This window comes from Chinchilla lanigera, unplaced genomic scaffold (genome assembly GCF_000276665.1).
Source record: "Chinchilla lanigera isolate Chin_1 unplaced genomic scaffold, ChiLan1.0 scaffold00008, whole genome shotgun sequence".
Lineage (NCBI taxonomy): Eukaryota > Metazoa > Chordata > Mammalia > Rodentia > Chinchillidae > Chinchilla > Chinchilla lanigera.
This window is the reverse complement of record NW_004955409.1, coordinates 29021499-29038272: the sequence shown is the minus strand read 5'-3', so window position 1 is coordinate 29038272 and position 16774 is coordinate 29021499. Positions and strand designations below refer to the sequence as shown.

The following is a 16774-nucleotide window of genomic DNA, read 5'->3' as shown; positions in this document are numbered from 1 at the left end:
AATTGATATTTTCTTTATTTTAAACCCACCAAATGAACATATTTACCGGGTTTGGTTAAGGTCTATAATTTATTCCTATTCTTCTTACCCCCAAAACAATTAAACTAAATCAATACTTTACCCTACCTCTATTTTTTCGTTTTGTTTTGTTTTGTTTTCCGGTACTGGGAATCAAACTCACGATCTTGTGCTTGCCAGGCAGGCACTGTGCCACTGAGCTAAATCCCCAGCCCCTAGGAATTTTTCTTTACGTGCTCTTCCTACTCTGCGTGGATGTAGATTCACACACCATATTCACCTAATACAATAAAATAAAATATTGTAGTAAGATAATTTTCAGATAGGTACAAAGCTCCCCTTCCATGTTTTCTGTGTGGTTTTAGGTAGAAGCATTTTGCTTTGTGACTTCCAATAGAAACAATAGCAAGTTTGTTTTTGAATTGCTTTACAGAAGCTATTGGCTGGATGTCTTCTCCTCAATACCCTGTGGCCTATTTTTTAAATTTCTTTTGGTAAAGTGCAGCTTGCTGCCAGTAATTCATTCTATCACTTTGATCACGGAGGTTGCTGGACTTGCTTCTGTGTTAGAAAGAGAAAAGTTACCCTAATTTTATATTTAATAGATTCTTTTATTCATTCATTCTAATCCAGATCTTTCTCAGAAAACAATTTCTTTCTAAAACTAATTCTCCTCCTTCTATCTTAACTAGGTTCACCCAATTCACTTTTCCTTTCAATTTTTTTTCCTAAGTAAACTGTTTCCCCAGTCCCATCTTCTTGTGGATCCTTTATCCTCAGTAGGCAGTGCTAGAAGGGCTGTTCCGGGAAGGGCAGGACATATGGAGCTATCCTTTCAAAACCAGCTCTTGGCTGCATGATTTTGTCTGGAGGGTAGATCAAGTGCTCTTTTATACCCAATTTCTGTTTTCTTTGCAAGATCTGCTCCTAGAATTATAACTGCTATTCTCTGCTTTGCAGTTTAGTTAAGGACATTCTTAAGAAATTGATGTTGATTACTTATTGCCTTTGCTATAGTACTTTATCTGTTTTGGGAGAGATTCTTCTTTGGTTAGGTTTCTAGGTTCCCAGGCTTAGATTCTGGCAATAAAAAGAGTAGTTGATGTCACAAAGAAGATGATTGTTATTTTTAGGGCTTAGTATCTATAAGCATCTTTTTCTGCATTTTTGAAAGTATTACTATGGTGATGAAAGGCTTTCTAACTTTCTCAGTATTTGAAGATTACTTACTAAGGGCATTCAACTTTTAAAAAAAATTATGCAGGCCAAGGATTTAAGGTTTTTCTTTTCTTTATCTAGGTATTTTACTCCTAATTTATTTTTCCCTGTTACTTACCATATAAAAATGTAGTACTGAAGACAGTTTTATCTTGTTGAAGATAATATTGTTTATTTGGGTCAGAAAAGGAAAAAATGAAACACAAAATTCCTATGCAGTTCTTTTAAAAACGAAACTGTAATGTGCCTGATCTTGGTAGTAAGCAGATTTAAAAATTACTCCCTTTTTTGATTAGCTTTTTTGTACCATGTTGCTTAATTTTCAGACTTTCAGACATCTATCATACCTATTTTATCATATTTCATGTGGCAGCCCATCATTTCCATAGATATTTTCTTCCATGAAGTATCCTCCCCCACCCCCCATTGAGAGCAATAGAAAAATGAAGATTACATAAGATTTTCTTGGGGGAGATGAGGTGGTTAGACATAAACTGCAAGGAAATTTATGACTCCTTAAATACCAGAATATTTTAAAGTTTACATGTATTATTTAGTTTTGAGTCCTATAACTTAACATATTAGTATAGAAAGTATTGAGAGAAGGAATTTCATTAAGGTATAGAATGTTAAAGCTTAAGAGGGTCCTTAGGTAACCAATCCCCATATTCTATAGATGAACAAATGGAGATTTTTCACTCACTCATTAGTTCATTCATTCAACAGATGGTTAATTCTTACTCTTCTAGGTGCTTGGGGGTATTGATGCCCTTATGGAGCTTACAGTAAATAGATCCTGAATATCATAATTAAGTTAAATAGCATTTCAGAAAGTGATAAACATAACGGGATAAAAGGGAGGGGCAGTGATTGAGAGTGAGGGTGGGTTGCAATTTAAAGTAGGGTAAACATTGAAAAGATTACTTTTGAGCAGAGGGAAGTGAGAGTATGTTGTGTAACTCTAGGAGGGGAAGAGTGTGTCAGAGAGAAGGAATGGCCAGTGCAAAGTCCAGTATGCAGGAACATGTTAGCTTACTCTTTAAGAAATAGTAAGAAGGCCTTTGTGGCTTCTGGAAGAAGTAAGAGACAGTGAAAATTAGGAATAAGATATAGTGAACTATCTTAGGAGAAAGAAGTAAGAGATAGTGAAAATTAATAGGGTTTGGGGCAAGAGTTGGGTAAAGAACTGGCTAGATATAGGATTTGGTGAATGATTGTGAGGGCTTTTCTTCCTACATGGGGGCATTGTTGGCAAAGAAGGATGTTGAGTGAAATAACATGATCTGACATGTTTTAACTAAATCTTTCTGGCTCTTCTGTTATGAAGAGATGCTGAGTAGTGATGCTAGACTTAGCAAACAAAATATAGGACACCCATTATATTTGAATTTCTGATAAACAGTGAGTTATTTTTTGTGTTCATGTTACATGTAGTATTTACTATTTACTCACATAGCAGACTGCTCAATGTTTTAAAAATATTTTAAAGAGAGCCTGTTCAAAATTAGTTATGATTAATGTAGGTTATCATTACCATGATGCTGCTGGTCCCAAGGTATAGGTCCTTTTAGCAAATTCTCATCTCTGTCTTGGATATCACCTATATTTCCATGTTCCACATTCTGGTCATCTTATACCTTAGAGTTTACACATGCAGTTTGTTGGACCTCAGCCCAGATCCAGTGCAGCAGAATTTCTAGGATGGAATAGGGATCCACGACTGTCTACTGCTCTAGGTGCTGTGCATGGAGTAGTGAACAAAACCTAAAGAATTCCTTACCCTCAGTGGAATTTACGTTATAATGGGAGAAACACGGTAAACAAATAAGTAAATGTATGGTATGGTGAATACTGATATAGAGATTAAAAAAGAAAAACCGGGGAGGAGAATAGGAAATGTTTATTGCAGTGATGATGGGGCTGCAATTTTAGAATGGTCATACTGCATTGATTATGTTTAATACTTGAAGGGGATGAGGGAGAGACCACGTGGCTATGGGTAGGGAGCTCAGAGGTTTGAGGGGTGTGAGTAGGTGCGGGATTCCAGGCTAAAGGAATAGCAACTGCAGAAGTCCTAAGGTGCTGTCATGTCTAGTATGTTTAAGAAGCTGCAAAGGGGCATTGTGTGTCTGGTTGAAATGTGCGAGAGAGGGGAAGGCAGGAGATGATATGAGAAAGAGAAAGATGAGTGGCTGGGGATTGTTAGTGTGTAGACTTTATGATAACGCAGGGAAGAGTTGGAGCCTGAGCCCAGGTATGGCTTTATATCTAGGTCTCCATTTCTTCATCACTGGGAAGTGGACAGAAGACTAAAATTAGGTTTCTTTGTGCTTTAAAATAAAGTCTTCAGTTTGAAATCTATTGTTTTTCTTCCACTTGCAAGCAGTTAATTTACCACTTGGAGTTCTGTACTTTTCACGAACTCATCTCTAGTCGTGTTTCAGTCAAATAGGTGAACTTTTTCTTTTGTGTTGCCCTTTTCCCTCTCTCTTTCCTGACTGAACTTGAAAATTTAGACATTTGATAAACAATGGGAAATTATTCTCTTATTGCTGTGTTCAGTTATTAGTTCTGATGATCAGATTTTTATTTAATGCTAGCTAATAGAATTAGGCAATGTTTTTCTCTATGAAAGGACTGAAATTCTTTTGAATGACAGCTTGACTTAAAGACAGGCAGAAAGAAGAGGCTTGAACCAGCTCTAAACTGAATAAATACCAATTTTCAGTCAGAGATTAAATTAATATAATGTGCAGCAACTCATGAGAGCCTTAGCTGGATACTTATATGGAAAGGACAGCCTTTAGGTAGGTCTTAAAGTCGTATTTATTTAGAAATAATTGGATGGAAATGCTCTAACATATTGTTTTGATGGGTTCTATTAGTAGATGACAGGATTAAAATGAACATGTCATGAAGCTTTACAGTCTTCTTTAGGATAAATTCTTTTGGAAGAACAAAGCAGTATAAAAATTATTGTTAGTGCCTTTGAAATCTAACACGCACGAAATAGGACTTGTAGGCTCTCAAACTGCAGCTTTAATGCTGTAATAATGAAACAGTATAATCACTCTAAATAATTCTGCCACCTTTTATAGCTTTCACAAAGTGTTATAAATTATAACGATATCCAAAAATCTAAATGGTATCTTGGGTTTGATTTTGTTTTGTATCATCTACTAGGTTTTGAATACTGCAGGAGAGTGAGAATAAAAGTATGTTATTAGATAACAACATATTCGGCTAAGTTTATGGTGACAGTAAAGACAACAGTAATATTTTACAATAATAAGTTTACAGTTAGTGTTGCTAATAATTTTCTTTTGTCTGTTGTGTATCTGTAGGGCTTTTGTGGTAATTATTCTTTTGAGCCTGGCTGAAATTAAAGATAAATAAAATCTTAGTTGGAGCTTTCTTGACTAAATATAATTATTATCGGAGGAGTGAGGTGGAAAGAATTTATAAAATTTAGCTAGGTAAATAGTCAGTGTCATACATTTATTTATAGCCTTATACCTTACTCATTTATTTTTCCATAGAATAAAATGGTTTGAAAATTTAAACTGAAAGGCTATTTATACTCTTAAGACAGTGGCCTATTTAAATTAAGGAAGTAAATTATGATGAACAAATGAAGTGTATTTGGCATATTTTGAATGTGCCTGAATTCTAGACTTGAAAATCAATTTATTTATTTTATAGCAGTGTTAATTGTATTGATCCAGTAGCTATGCCAATTCTGATATTATTTAGGCAGTTTATGCTTTGGATGATAATTTTATTCATGCTATGTAAAATCTAACCAAGGCATGTTAACTTAGTTCAAGGGAAATTGTCTGAAAACTCTTCCTTTAATTATTTAAAAAAATTAACCAATTAAGAATGAAGAAGTAAATCTTTACTGAGACAGTTCCTCTGATGTTAAAAGATAGTGTAATTATGTTTTGTCCACTCTTGGCTCTAGGAAAATTGCATTGTTGGATGCTTGAATAAGTTGATAATAAAAAAAAATTTATTCCTAAATTAGAGGTCAGCAAATTATGACCTTGCTAAATCATTAAGTTTTCTAGGCTGGGCTTCAACTTGCGATCCTCCTCCCTGTGGCTCAGTTATGTATTGTTTATGTCTGCTTTGATGTTACAATTGTAGTATTGAGTAGTTGCTATTGAGCTTGTATGAGCTACAAAGCTAAAAGTCTTTACTAGTTGGCCCTTTAAGAAAAAAATATTCTTTATATTTAAGTCTTTTCTAAGTAGAGTGTGTTAAAGTTCTGGAGGAAGCTTATGAGGCTAGTATTTTCATATTTTAGTTCCCATTCTAAGAAAGAATACATAAAAAAAGCAAAACATTGTTCTTTTGAGTGTTATTTTCCAGCTTTCTTATCTATATGTAGGAATACTACCACTTTGCTATAAGGACTAAATGAGAAATGTGAATAAAATACTAAGATTAGTGTTTGGTACCCAGAAGTAATTTAAGCAATGGGGAGATATAATCATAAGTAGTTTTGAAATATACTATAGAGTTATGAAAGTCTTGGTGCCTGGGTGGCGTAAGTGGTATGCTTTTAGATTTTGATTTGTTCATAGATACAGCTTGTAGAGGCCTCGTATATTCAGGGTCTTAATAGAACATTGTTGATTAATTGCCCTTCATCTTTTTCTTACTCCTTTCCTTGCCTTTGTTCTTCATTCTCTTCTTCTCCATCTTCAACTTTCCTTCCTTCTGTTTCCTTTTTGATGGATAAATCATTGGGAGTACAGGTGTTAACTTTGGGTAACTACTTACAGAGAGAGTAAGCAGATACTCCAATACATAGAAGATTCTAAGTTATTGTTAAGCACTCTGGGAAGCAGAGGATCTCCAGAGTATTCTTGCAATTTCTTTCTTCCCCTTTATTTTTGTGTGATAATGTACATTGTCAGCCATCTGGGTAGTACATAAAATCCAGTTCTACCACAGCAAGTGTTAATTCACATCTTTTTTCTTGTACCATAGTTCCAAGGGTTCATCTTTAGGCAGGACTGTTTTTTTTTTTTTTTTTCCTCTAGAAGGCAGGAAAAATGATACATTCTCCCTAAGAGTTTGAAGGAGTCTTAATTGCAGATCTAGTCATGCAGAAGATGACCCTAGCGGTTGCATTTAAGGTAGAACAGTCGCTTATATTCTTGTTTCATATAAACATAAAAGGCTAAGTTATTTTACTTGGTAGTCTTTATTAGAAGATCAATTTGAAATTTGGAACCTAAGCCTTTCAAGTTACTGCAAAACCAAAATTGGTATAAATAAGAATAGAAGGAAAAAGGATCTAATATTTTTGTTTTTATTAGTGTTTCTTACTATTTTGTAGTAGTTTATAGTCCTTGTAGGTATCCCAGAAAACATACAGAAAACAAATAAAATTATAGGAAGACAGTGACAGCATTAGTAGAATCCTACACTGTAGTGTTAATAGCCTCATTTCTAAAACTTTTAGGCTCTCTTATTTGAAATCTTGTTGTTCATAGTAAATGTAATTCTATTTTAACTCAACTACATTCTCTTGTTTATTAAGTGTGTCAGAATTTATTAAGGACTGTTCCTATCTTCTTAAAATTACTAACCTAAATGGATTAAATCTAACATTTATACACATCATCTTATTAAAAGTAAAGCATCTTTTATATTTTTTCATCTTAAGATTTGTAATAGTAAACCAAGAGTTTGACAGAGGCAAGTGTCAATCTCATGTTTTCCCTCTGAGGACACTGAGTCACAGTGACTAAGGGAGGTTTTCTTAGAACTGCAAGCTGAATTAGGAACATAAATGTTGAATTTACCTTATTTTGTGTATTTGTAGAAACCAGACAGGAAGATTTAAAAAGTAATTCTGTGCTTGGAAATAGGTAGAAAACATGGAAGGTGAAGGATTGTTTCAGTTTTTAAAAAAAATTTGCTCAGGGATTAAGAGTTTTATCCTGCCAGGATATGTGAGAATGGGGGGAGAGTTGTAAGACTTGGTGAAATATAGTTAGTGTCAGTATTCTGTTTACTTGTAGATGAGAAACATAGTGCATTGATTTGGGGGGAATGTAATACAGAGACATATTGGGAATAGTGCATTTTGTTTTCTGTTTCTTGACTAAGCTGCTGATTAACTGGCAGCAAGGAGAGACCAGAAAGGCTATTCTGACACTTGGTAACCAGATGGGTCATCAAAGAAGACAGTTTTTAGTTGTTTATGAACACTCCAAAAAACCTTGGGTATGTAGCTGTCACTTGCATGTAAGAGGTTGTCTCTGTATTACATCTGCCAGTGTCCTTGTTAGCACTTTGTCTCTTTTATGCCAGATCTGTATCAGAATTTCTCACTTGCACTATTATGGGCTCGTTACTGTCATATTTTGTACTCCTTGGTGTCTTGAGTGGGCTTTCCAAAAGTTAATGCTCCATTTCCTTGGGGTTTTGTCTGCCATAGTCATTATTTTAACTTTGTTTCCATGTTGTTAGTTTTCAAAGTTATGCTTAGATCAAAAGATCTTAGTATTTTTGAGACTGTATGAGAGACCTGAACTATAATGTATAAAGCATATGGGGTGCATTTTTCTGGTCAGTTATCTGGAATATATTAGTAGATGAAAAAATAATTACTTGAAACAATTTGTTCTATTATTTACTGTTGCTTTGAAAGTTTAGGTTATGATATTGAAGTATTTAATAAATTTTCTTTTCATTAGTCAGACTTATTACTGCTATGTGCTTAATCTTTGATGAAGAACGGGAATAGTCTTATGGTGAATTCTGTTTTCTTTTAGTCAAAGACCATTGGTTTGTTAGATGCCGATGTGTATGGTCCCTCAGTTCCAAAGATGATGAATCTGAAAGGAAGTCCAGAATTATCACAAAGTAAGTAAAGAAGAGAAATATTGTAATAAGAGTTGCACCTTCATTTAGTACCTACTGGGTGTTGGTCATTGTACTAGATACCGTGGGTACTTTATATACCACATACTGTAGTGATTCAAAAATCAAATACGGCATTAGACTATCTGAGTTTGAATTTCAGCTGTGGGGTTTGAGTGAATTGCTTTAACCAGTTTGTTTTGGAGCCCTATAAATGAAATGGTTTTGCAGTTGGTGAGAGGATTGGTTTAAGTGTAATGCATTTAGCACCATTCCTGGTATATAGTAAGTGATCAAAAGTGTTGATATTCATTATTGTCTCTTTACATTAAATGGATGTATAGAAATATATTTGTGTTACAGAGATGAAAGTTATTTTCTTTAAACAGATTGTCCTATTTTTCTTAAAGTATTTTAAAAACCCCATAAAATATTGAATTATGTCCCAGCCTACTCAGTGCATTAATATGGAGAAATATTTTTTGAGTGACTCTTTATTATTTGTTAGTCTTGTTATTACATTTTCTTATAAAGTTATTAAATATAAACCTTTAGGAACAAAGAAATGCTATGATCAAAAATGAAAATTTGAAAATCTGGTAATTTCTTTGAAAGATAGTTTTATATGAAAGGATTTGATGAAATTGATTTCTAATTATAATAAGTACCAAATTGAATACTTTTTTGTTTCTTATTGGGCCTTTTATTTTCCATGTGTCTAGTACAAAATAACTGTACTTATTGATAGATATTTATTGGCTCTGTATAAGTAATAGAATTATTATTTTAGTTATCAAAAGTTAATTAGGCATTGTTACTATTACAGGTACTTTTGTTTGTGGTTTATTTGTTGGAGTCAATTATTATGTTAAAGTCTGGATAATTCTTTATGAGACAGTAAGATTGTAACATTTTGAAGAAAATTTTAAGAGCTAGTGGTGTTCAAATGAACTCTAGCAGTCATATATTGCAAGCCACTTACATAGTTTTTTTCTTGTTTTGTGAAAACATAAGCTTGCAAAGCTGTTACTCTAGTTTCTTTATTCTTATCCTTTTAATGCAACACATACTTAGTTTGCAGATATGTGACATGAGCCAGAATGTCAAAACTTCACAAATAAGAAGTGATGGATTTGCATACTATAAATGATAGTCATTATGTCCGTCTCTTGATTAAAGTACTGTGAAAACCGGTGCATGCAGCACAGGAGTGATGGCAAAATGAAGCCTTCAGTGTCATTCTTTTCTAAAGTAGCCTGTCCAGACTGTGCCAAAATAAATACTAAAAGTGAACTTTTTTTTCTTCTTGCTTTACTGAAACTATAATCTTAGATTTGATGTTTTCAAATTGTCTGCCATTAAGTAGGCTGTTTGGTAGAGACAAGATACTGAAAGTCTTAGAAATTTGGGGAATAATACTTCTTTGGTGTTGACAACCTGATCTTAAGTTGTTTGGGAAATAAATTGAATGATTTAGACATTCACTTAAAAGAATGTGGATTCTTGAAAACCCAGGATATAAATAAATTTTTTAATCTTAGGAAAACTTGCTACATTATATTCATTGGCATCATTTTGACATTTCTACATATTTATTATGTTGATTTATTCTGTTATAGTCTCTATTACAGAGAACACAATGCAACATAAAATTATCTGATTAACAATAAAGAAAAGCTGTGAAAGACTTTTTTTTAGCAATTCAGGTTTTAGGGAAGTGGAGCAGGGACTGAATCCTAGCTTTGTAGGCATTCCTCAATTGCTGGACTGAACTGGACAATTGTAGAGGCATAGAGGGACTTCAGCCTTACCTATTTGTCTTAAATAGAAATATGTTAATGTTTGCCCATTTGTTCGTTTTAAGACTTTGTGATAGGGTTGGCAACTTATACATTTATCCACATTCTCTTCATGTCTTTTTCCTTTCTGAGAGAATCATAGACAAACCACACTTTTTGTAATTACAAAATTTTAGCTTTAATAACCAAATTTTATATTTGATTTTTAGAAAAGCAAATTTAATAACTGAAGGAAAATTTTATGTTTTTAATAGTTTGGGGTTTCTTAGGTTGAGAATGTTTCTGTCAGCAAAAAGTGATGATAGTGATTTTTCTGCTGTTATGCAGAATTATGGTAATGTACAGTTTGTAGAAAGGATAGTGTATAAAAATATCAACAAATTGATATTGTGTTGATTGCTAGTTCCTTTGGGAGCCTAGTGGTATTTAGAATAAAATCTATGTGTGATTGGAGAAACAAACATTTAAGATGGAATATAACCTTTTTTTAAAAAGAACAAATGCCAGTTATTTTTCTCCATTTTGATTTCCTAAATAAGACAATATTCAAAGTTATGTGGTCATAGAAATTCTTGACTGTAAGGTTTTCAGTTGAAATAGCAAGTAAATATTAAGCTGTAGTTACAAAGATGTGTTGGTATATTTTTCCAACGTAGTATTCTTTTTTGTGACTAGGTTGAGGTTTTTTACTAAGCTTCTAAAATGACTTTTGGTGGTAGGAATCTGTGTTACTTTCACAGTTTTGTGATGATAAATCACTTTTTGAATATTTGTGAATTCATTACTCCTTAGTTTTACTGAAGAGTGTCTTTTAATGTACTGAGCTAATGAAGTAGGAAAATTTTAAAACCTATGTACTAAAGTGAAAATGTCAAGTAATTTTATTGAGAGTGACATAGTGCTTATTAATGACTAAATATGAGATTTTTTTTTGAGTAGCTTACTCTTGTCTTTTCTGTCATTGTGGGATAGTAATTTTGTACTCATGTTATAGTTCTTTGTTTTATCTGCCCTAATGTAGTAAGGTTTTTTCAAGTTTAGGGATGAATATGTATGTGCACTTAGGAGAATGTGTGGAAAATCAGCTTGAGCAAATGACCTTTTATAATAGCACATCTCTGGTAAAAGCTATGAGGAAGAGTAAGAATCCCCTCCTCTTTTTTTAAAAAGATTTCTTAAAGGTAATTTAAATGCATAAAGAATGAGAGCCAACTCTAGATATTCCTGAAGTTACCATGTTGTTTTAGAGGAGTTGGTGAAGTTGTTAATAGGAAATGGTCACAGTCAGATATTGTGGAAGTCCAAAACTTCGGACTTATGGTTTGTTTCTTTGGGTCACTGTGGACTCTTCAGTTTCATCTAATGCTGGAGTTCCTCTGATTATCTTTAGAGATGTGTCTGGGCTGTATTCCTTAAACATAGTGTTACTGAAGTGACTTTTTCCTTTTTTTTTTTTTTGTATTCCTTAAACATAGTGTTACTGAAGTGACTTTTTCCTTTTTTTTTTTTTTTGTCTGATTTTATCTTGTATTGTGGGTGGAATATTAAGCCAAGGTGACTTTTTTTTTTAAAAAAAACATAAATAGGGGTTAAAAGAATCTCAAAAGTTGTTCTGCTCAGGCTTTAGGCGTTTTTAGCATTGAAATATCTCAGAGATGAGAACTACAGTATATTCAGGGAAGAACTTCCTCATTCTAGTTCAGCAAAACCAAAGCTCATTCATCTCTTTACATGGTTTGCAGTTTCCTGTATAATTCATTAATGAGTTTGAAATGTAAATATCTGCCTAAAGTACTAAAACCCTTTTTATCCCTCTGACATTCTCAGTTGAAAAATAATCAGTCTCTTTTCAAAAATTTTTATTATTGTCCTGCAAACCATCTTAGCTGAGGATTGCAGCAAATGAAATCAGTGGAAGAATGCTTTGTTCAATCATAGAACAACTCATATTTTGGAGTTACTGCCTATTTAACTGTTATTACTGGTTTTCTTCTTAGGTTGGCAGCAAATAGGGTTGATTTCTGTGTGTGTGTGTGTGTGTGTGTAGAGAGAGAGAGAGACAGAGAGAGAGAGAGAGAGAGAGAGAGAGAGAAATAGACTGTACATCTTTGTGTTTGTGATTAGCACCTGCCACCACCAAAGTCTGGTAGTCTCTTTTTGTTTTTCTCTTTCACTTTTTGTGTTATGTCTGAAGACTGTCCTTGAGATGTACAGGATAAGTTGTTATGTGGCCATTAATGATATGACTTTTCTGTTAACAATGGTTATACTTCTGATTTCTCCTTTCCAGACTAGTCTCAGGTTAAAAATAAAACATCTTTTCTTATTTCTTAACTTTTTGGTAATTTAAAATGTCTTCCAAAAATATTAAAATGATCACTTTTCAGTATCTTCTTTCAGATAAGAAGAACTAAAAGAATTTACTATTATTAGGTAGAAGGAGGATTAGCTGGCAGTTTTATTTATAACACTGTACTCTGTTTTGTGCCTTCTGATGCTATTGAAAGTAGACCCCTTATTGCTGATCCATAGTTGCTTGAGTAATTCACTGGCTACTTTAGAAACCTTTTAGTGGTACTTGACAAAACTATTCCCTGGCCTTTTGATTAACAGAAGATAAAGCATTTAAGAAAGAATGTAATTTGGTAAAGGTAGGGTGTAAAAATGAATTTTGAGTAAGATATAAGGAATCTATGAATCAGGCACTCTATAGAAAAAAGCATGAGCATATAAATAATGAAAAATGTTCAAAACAAAACAAAACAAAACAAAAAAGCAGGGCCGGGGATTTAGCTCAGCGGCAAAAAGCGCCTGCCTGGCAAGCGCAAGGTCGTGAGTTTGGTTCCCGGTACCGGAGAAAAACCAAAAACAAAACAAAACAACAACAAAAAAGAAAAATGTTAAGTCTGAATTTGGTGAGGTTAACTAGAGAGCGAAGAAGTAAGCGTACTACAAAAAATGAAAAAAAAAGAAATATGGCATCTTTTTCAGTTTTCTTTCTGTGTGTGTTATATGGTACGTATCCGTACAGAGTACTGGGTTAAGATGAAATGTTATTCATCAAGATTGGTGTCTTAGTTAGTTTTTTCTCATTGCTGAGACAAAATACCTAACGTCCAAAGTTAAGGGAGGAAAGGTTTATTTGGCTCATAGTTTGTAGAGGTTTCAGTTCATAATCTGCTGGCAGAGTGGCACATGCCAGAGGGACAATTGTTCATGGTGGCAGAAAACAGCAACAGTAACAAGAGAAAGCAAAGCAAGCTTCTTTCTGCCCCTTATATAGTATTTGGTCCAACTGTGATTATGGCGGTGCCAATCCAATCAGTGGACTGATCGAGCAATTACCCCCACACCCCATTCCACATGCTCAGTTTTAATAGTACTGAGTGAATTTAAGGAATGCTGAGCTACATTCCTAGCACTTACATATTTTGCTTTGAGGTAAGTCTTGCTAAATTGCTGAGGCTGGCCTAGAATTTGCAAACTTTTTGCCTCAACCTCCCAAGTAGTTGGGATTACATTTATGTGTCACTACACCCACCTTTCCCCTTGTATTTTTTATTTTTATTTTTAAAGGAAAAAGTCTCTGTGGTTCCAATATGACTTTTGAGCATTATATACATTATATATTATTATATTATTATATTTTATAGCATTATGTGGCATTATATTATGTATATTATATGGAGTGAAATAATTGGTCAGGTTGTTTACATGTGACAGTCCAGTGCTATCCTTAGTTTTAAACTGTTTAACATTGCTGTGCCTACTTATGAGGAATAGAGTCCTTTTGGGTCTGAATTTGAGCTGTGATAAAAATAGCAATGTTGAGAATCCAGCCCTGAGACTATGACAGTCTGGAAAAAGAAGAGGAACTAGTAAGCAGTGTAGCCCATCATTCTTTCCCCAGGCTATTCTCATTGCCAAGCCAAAATAGTACGTGGACACTAATGCAAAGACCATTGAGTCTGTTTACGCTGGAGACTGGTATTTGTAGTAAGTTAGGAGAAGTAGTGAATGAGGAAGCAGTTGACAGTAAAGTTTTGATTTTATTTTGCTGTCTTTGAGGTGTTTCAGTTAAGGAAAAGAAAGCAGAAATTGCAACTTCCAATTTAGTGGGATAGAGATCTCCCTTTGGTATATGAACCACAAACTTTTTTTTTGAGGTGATAGGGTATCTTAAGCTGTCTTCCCCAGCAAGCAGAGCCCTATGTATTACTAATCAAGTAGTGCAAAACTGGAGTGAAGAAAGGAGAGGAAACAATATGAAAGTTTATTATTAATGATCCCCAAATCTATTAAGCCAATATAGTTCAAGATTTAATTTCTTGAAGGAGCACATACATCAAAGAGGTATATGAGCAATATTTAGAAATAGTTTCAAAGGTGTCTTCAATAGAATACATAATGAAAATAAAGTAGCTTGTGTGTGTATTTATTGATTTTTATTCTTTTAATTTGTTAAGTTTGATTTTTAAAATATCAAACTTGGTAATATCAAAGTCTAGAACTGAAAGCTTGATACCTTTAAGAATGGGGGTTTCGAAATGATCAGAGTATGTTTATAAGTATGTATGAGTCTTCCAAATGAAACCCCTTAATCTGTATGACCAAGATATACTAGAAAAAAAAAGGGGGATTTATGAGAACAAGTACTGCTGATCTGTTTTAAGTGCAGTAATATTGTGGGGATTGGGATTCTAGTATAAGGGCCTTGTCTGAACTGATGGTCATTTGATCCTTCTGAAACTGGTTTATTTCAAACAAATGGTTATGCAATAGCCTCAAATATGAAGAGTATTCTGACTGTCAGAGTTGGGCAAGAATAGTAACTAAAAATTGAAGTACTGTAGTTTTAGTAATCAGGAAGAGCTGAGTTCAGATGGTTTTGTTTGGATATATTAATAGGCACCATAGTCATTAGAGGAACACTTAGGGCTTTTTTTCATATAAGTGTTTATCACAGATTTTGTGGCTAAAAATGTACAGACATGCATGTATTTAAAGAAAGGAGCTTTTTATAAAAATCTTGTTACTTGCTGGTTACTTAACTAGCACTGGTTTAAAATAAAAATGGTTGTCCTTGAAAGAAAAACTCTACGTATTTTAAGCATAGTGTTAAAATTGTAGTTGGGTCAAAAACCAAATGTTGAAAGGGCATTTGTTTTCATTTAGTAAACATTTATTGAATGTCTCCTAGGTCATTAGTAGGCATGAGATATACTTAGTACTTTGGCTATCTGATCAAGTAAGATTTGGTCTCTTATGTCATGATCTTATAGTGGAAACACAAGACAATGACTGTTAGCATCAGTAAAAGCTATAATAGAAATAAAAGCATGGCGTTTTGTAAACTCTAAATAAAACTAGAGTTTTGAGAAGACTTCGGAAGAAGTGACTCTTGCAAAACTTTGAACAGTGGGTAAGCCAGGGGTCTATTAGAGGAAGCGGTTGAGGATATAAAGTGAGAACAACATGGAGTGTGATAGAAGATGTTAAAAGCTGCAGAGTGCAAGTTATTTGGCATGGTTCAAGTCCAAGTTGCTATGAGTAGTTGCAAGAGTGAGAAGAGGGCTAGAAGGTAGTTGAGAGTCCTGTCATAAATGCCTTCTTGTGATTGAGAGTTACAATGATTCAGAAGCTATGAGGTGCTATCTTCGGTTTTAGGTAGATGAGTGACATTATCAGTTTTGCATTTAAGGAGAGCCACTTTGGCAGCAGTGTGAAGGAAAGGTACTAGGGGAAGTAGTCGATGGTACAGATGGGAAGTAGGGGCAATTAGGAAGGTACAGATGGGAAGTAGGGGCAATTAGGAAGCTATTGCAGTGATCCAGTGAGATGGATAAGGCCTGAGTTAAATCTGTGGCAGCAGAAGTAGAGAGAAGGGGTCCTAATTGAGAGATACTAGGGAGACTGAATGAGTAAGATTTGGTAATTCAATATGACAGAGAAAATGGTCCAGAGGAAGGCTCCTGGATTTCTGGGTTGGATGACTGTGCAGATAGTTGCATCATTCATTAAGATAGAGCATATAGGAAAAAAGAATACATTTTAAGGAAAACAGTGATGATTTAGATATGTCACATTTAATGTGCAAAGAGAGTCCAGAGGTTGGTGTGTTTAAGGTTCAGGAAGGAGGATTGGACTAAAAACACAGATTAGGAAGTTAGCATTGTGTGTGGCTGTACACATGTGTATTGTATATGTGTATGTGCACACATGTACATATATACACAATAGGCAGTCATTGAAGTTTTTAGTTTCGATCACTAGCTGTCAGTCAGGAGTGATTTTGTCTCCCAGGAGACAGCAGTGACTAGATACAGTTTTGATTGTCATAACTGGGGAATGCTACTGAAGTCTAGTGGGTGGAAGCTAGAGATGTTGCTAAACATCCCATAATGCTCAAGACATCCTCCCACAACACATTATTACCTGGCCTGAAATGTCTATTGTGCTATGATTAAGAAACTCTGATTTAAACATGGTGATCCAAAAGAGTTTTAGAGGGAGTCAAGGATATGAGTGTAAATAGAACTATAGGGCATACTTACCTAAAAGGATGGGGAAAGGCTAAGAAAGGGTGATCAGAGAAACAAAGACTATACGAACATCATTTCACCCTAGAAGACAAAGGAGATAGTTTTGGGAGGAAGTAGTCAACATTTTTTAGAGTGCCTAAATAAAATGAGAACTGAAAGTTATATTTTAGACATGACAGTGTGTCCATATTTTTAAGTTATGTAACTACTATTTTGAAGACATGAGTACAATGTGTGTTGTTCTCTTCTCTCTCTCTCTCTCTCTCTCTCTCTCTCTCTCTCTCTCTCTCTCTCTCTCTCTCTCTCTCTCTCTCT

General features: G+C 34.1%; 1 protein-coding gene across 4 annotated transcripts in view; it reads left to right on the top strand.

The window, feature by feature from the left end:
• The window catches only part of Nubpl (nucleotide binding protein-like), a 199588-nt gene that overhangs the window by 34924 nt on the left and 147890 nt on the right, over positions 1 to 16774 (top strand). For all 4 annotated transcript variants that reach the window (XM_013510457.1, XM_005376951.2, XM_005376953.2 and 1 more), the window contains exon 4: positions 8031 to 8121. In XM_013510457.1, coding sequence (XP_013365911.1) covers positions 8031 to 8121 — 91 coding nt within the window. The remainder of the gene's footprint in view (positions 1 to 8030; positions 8122 to 16774) is intronic.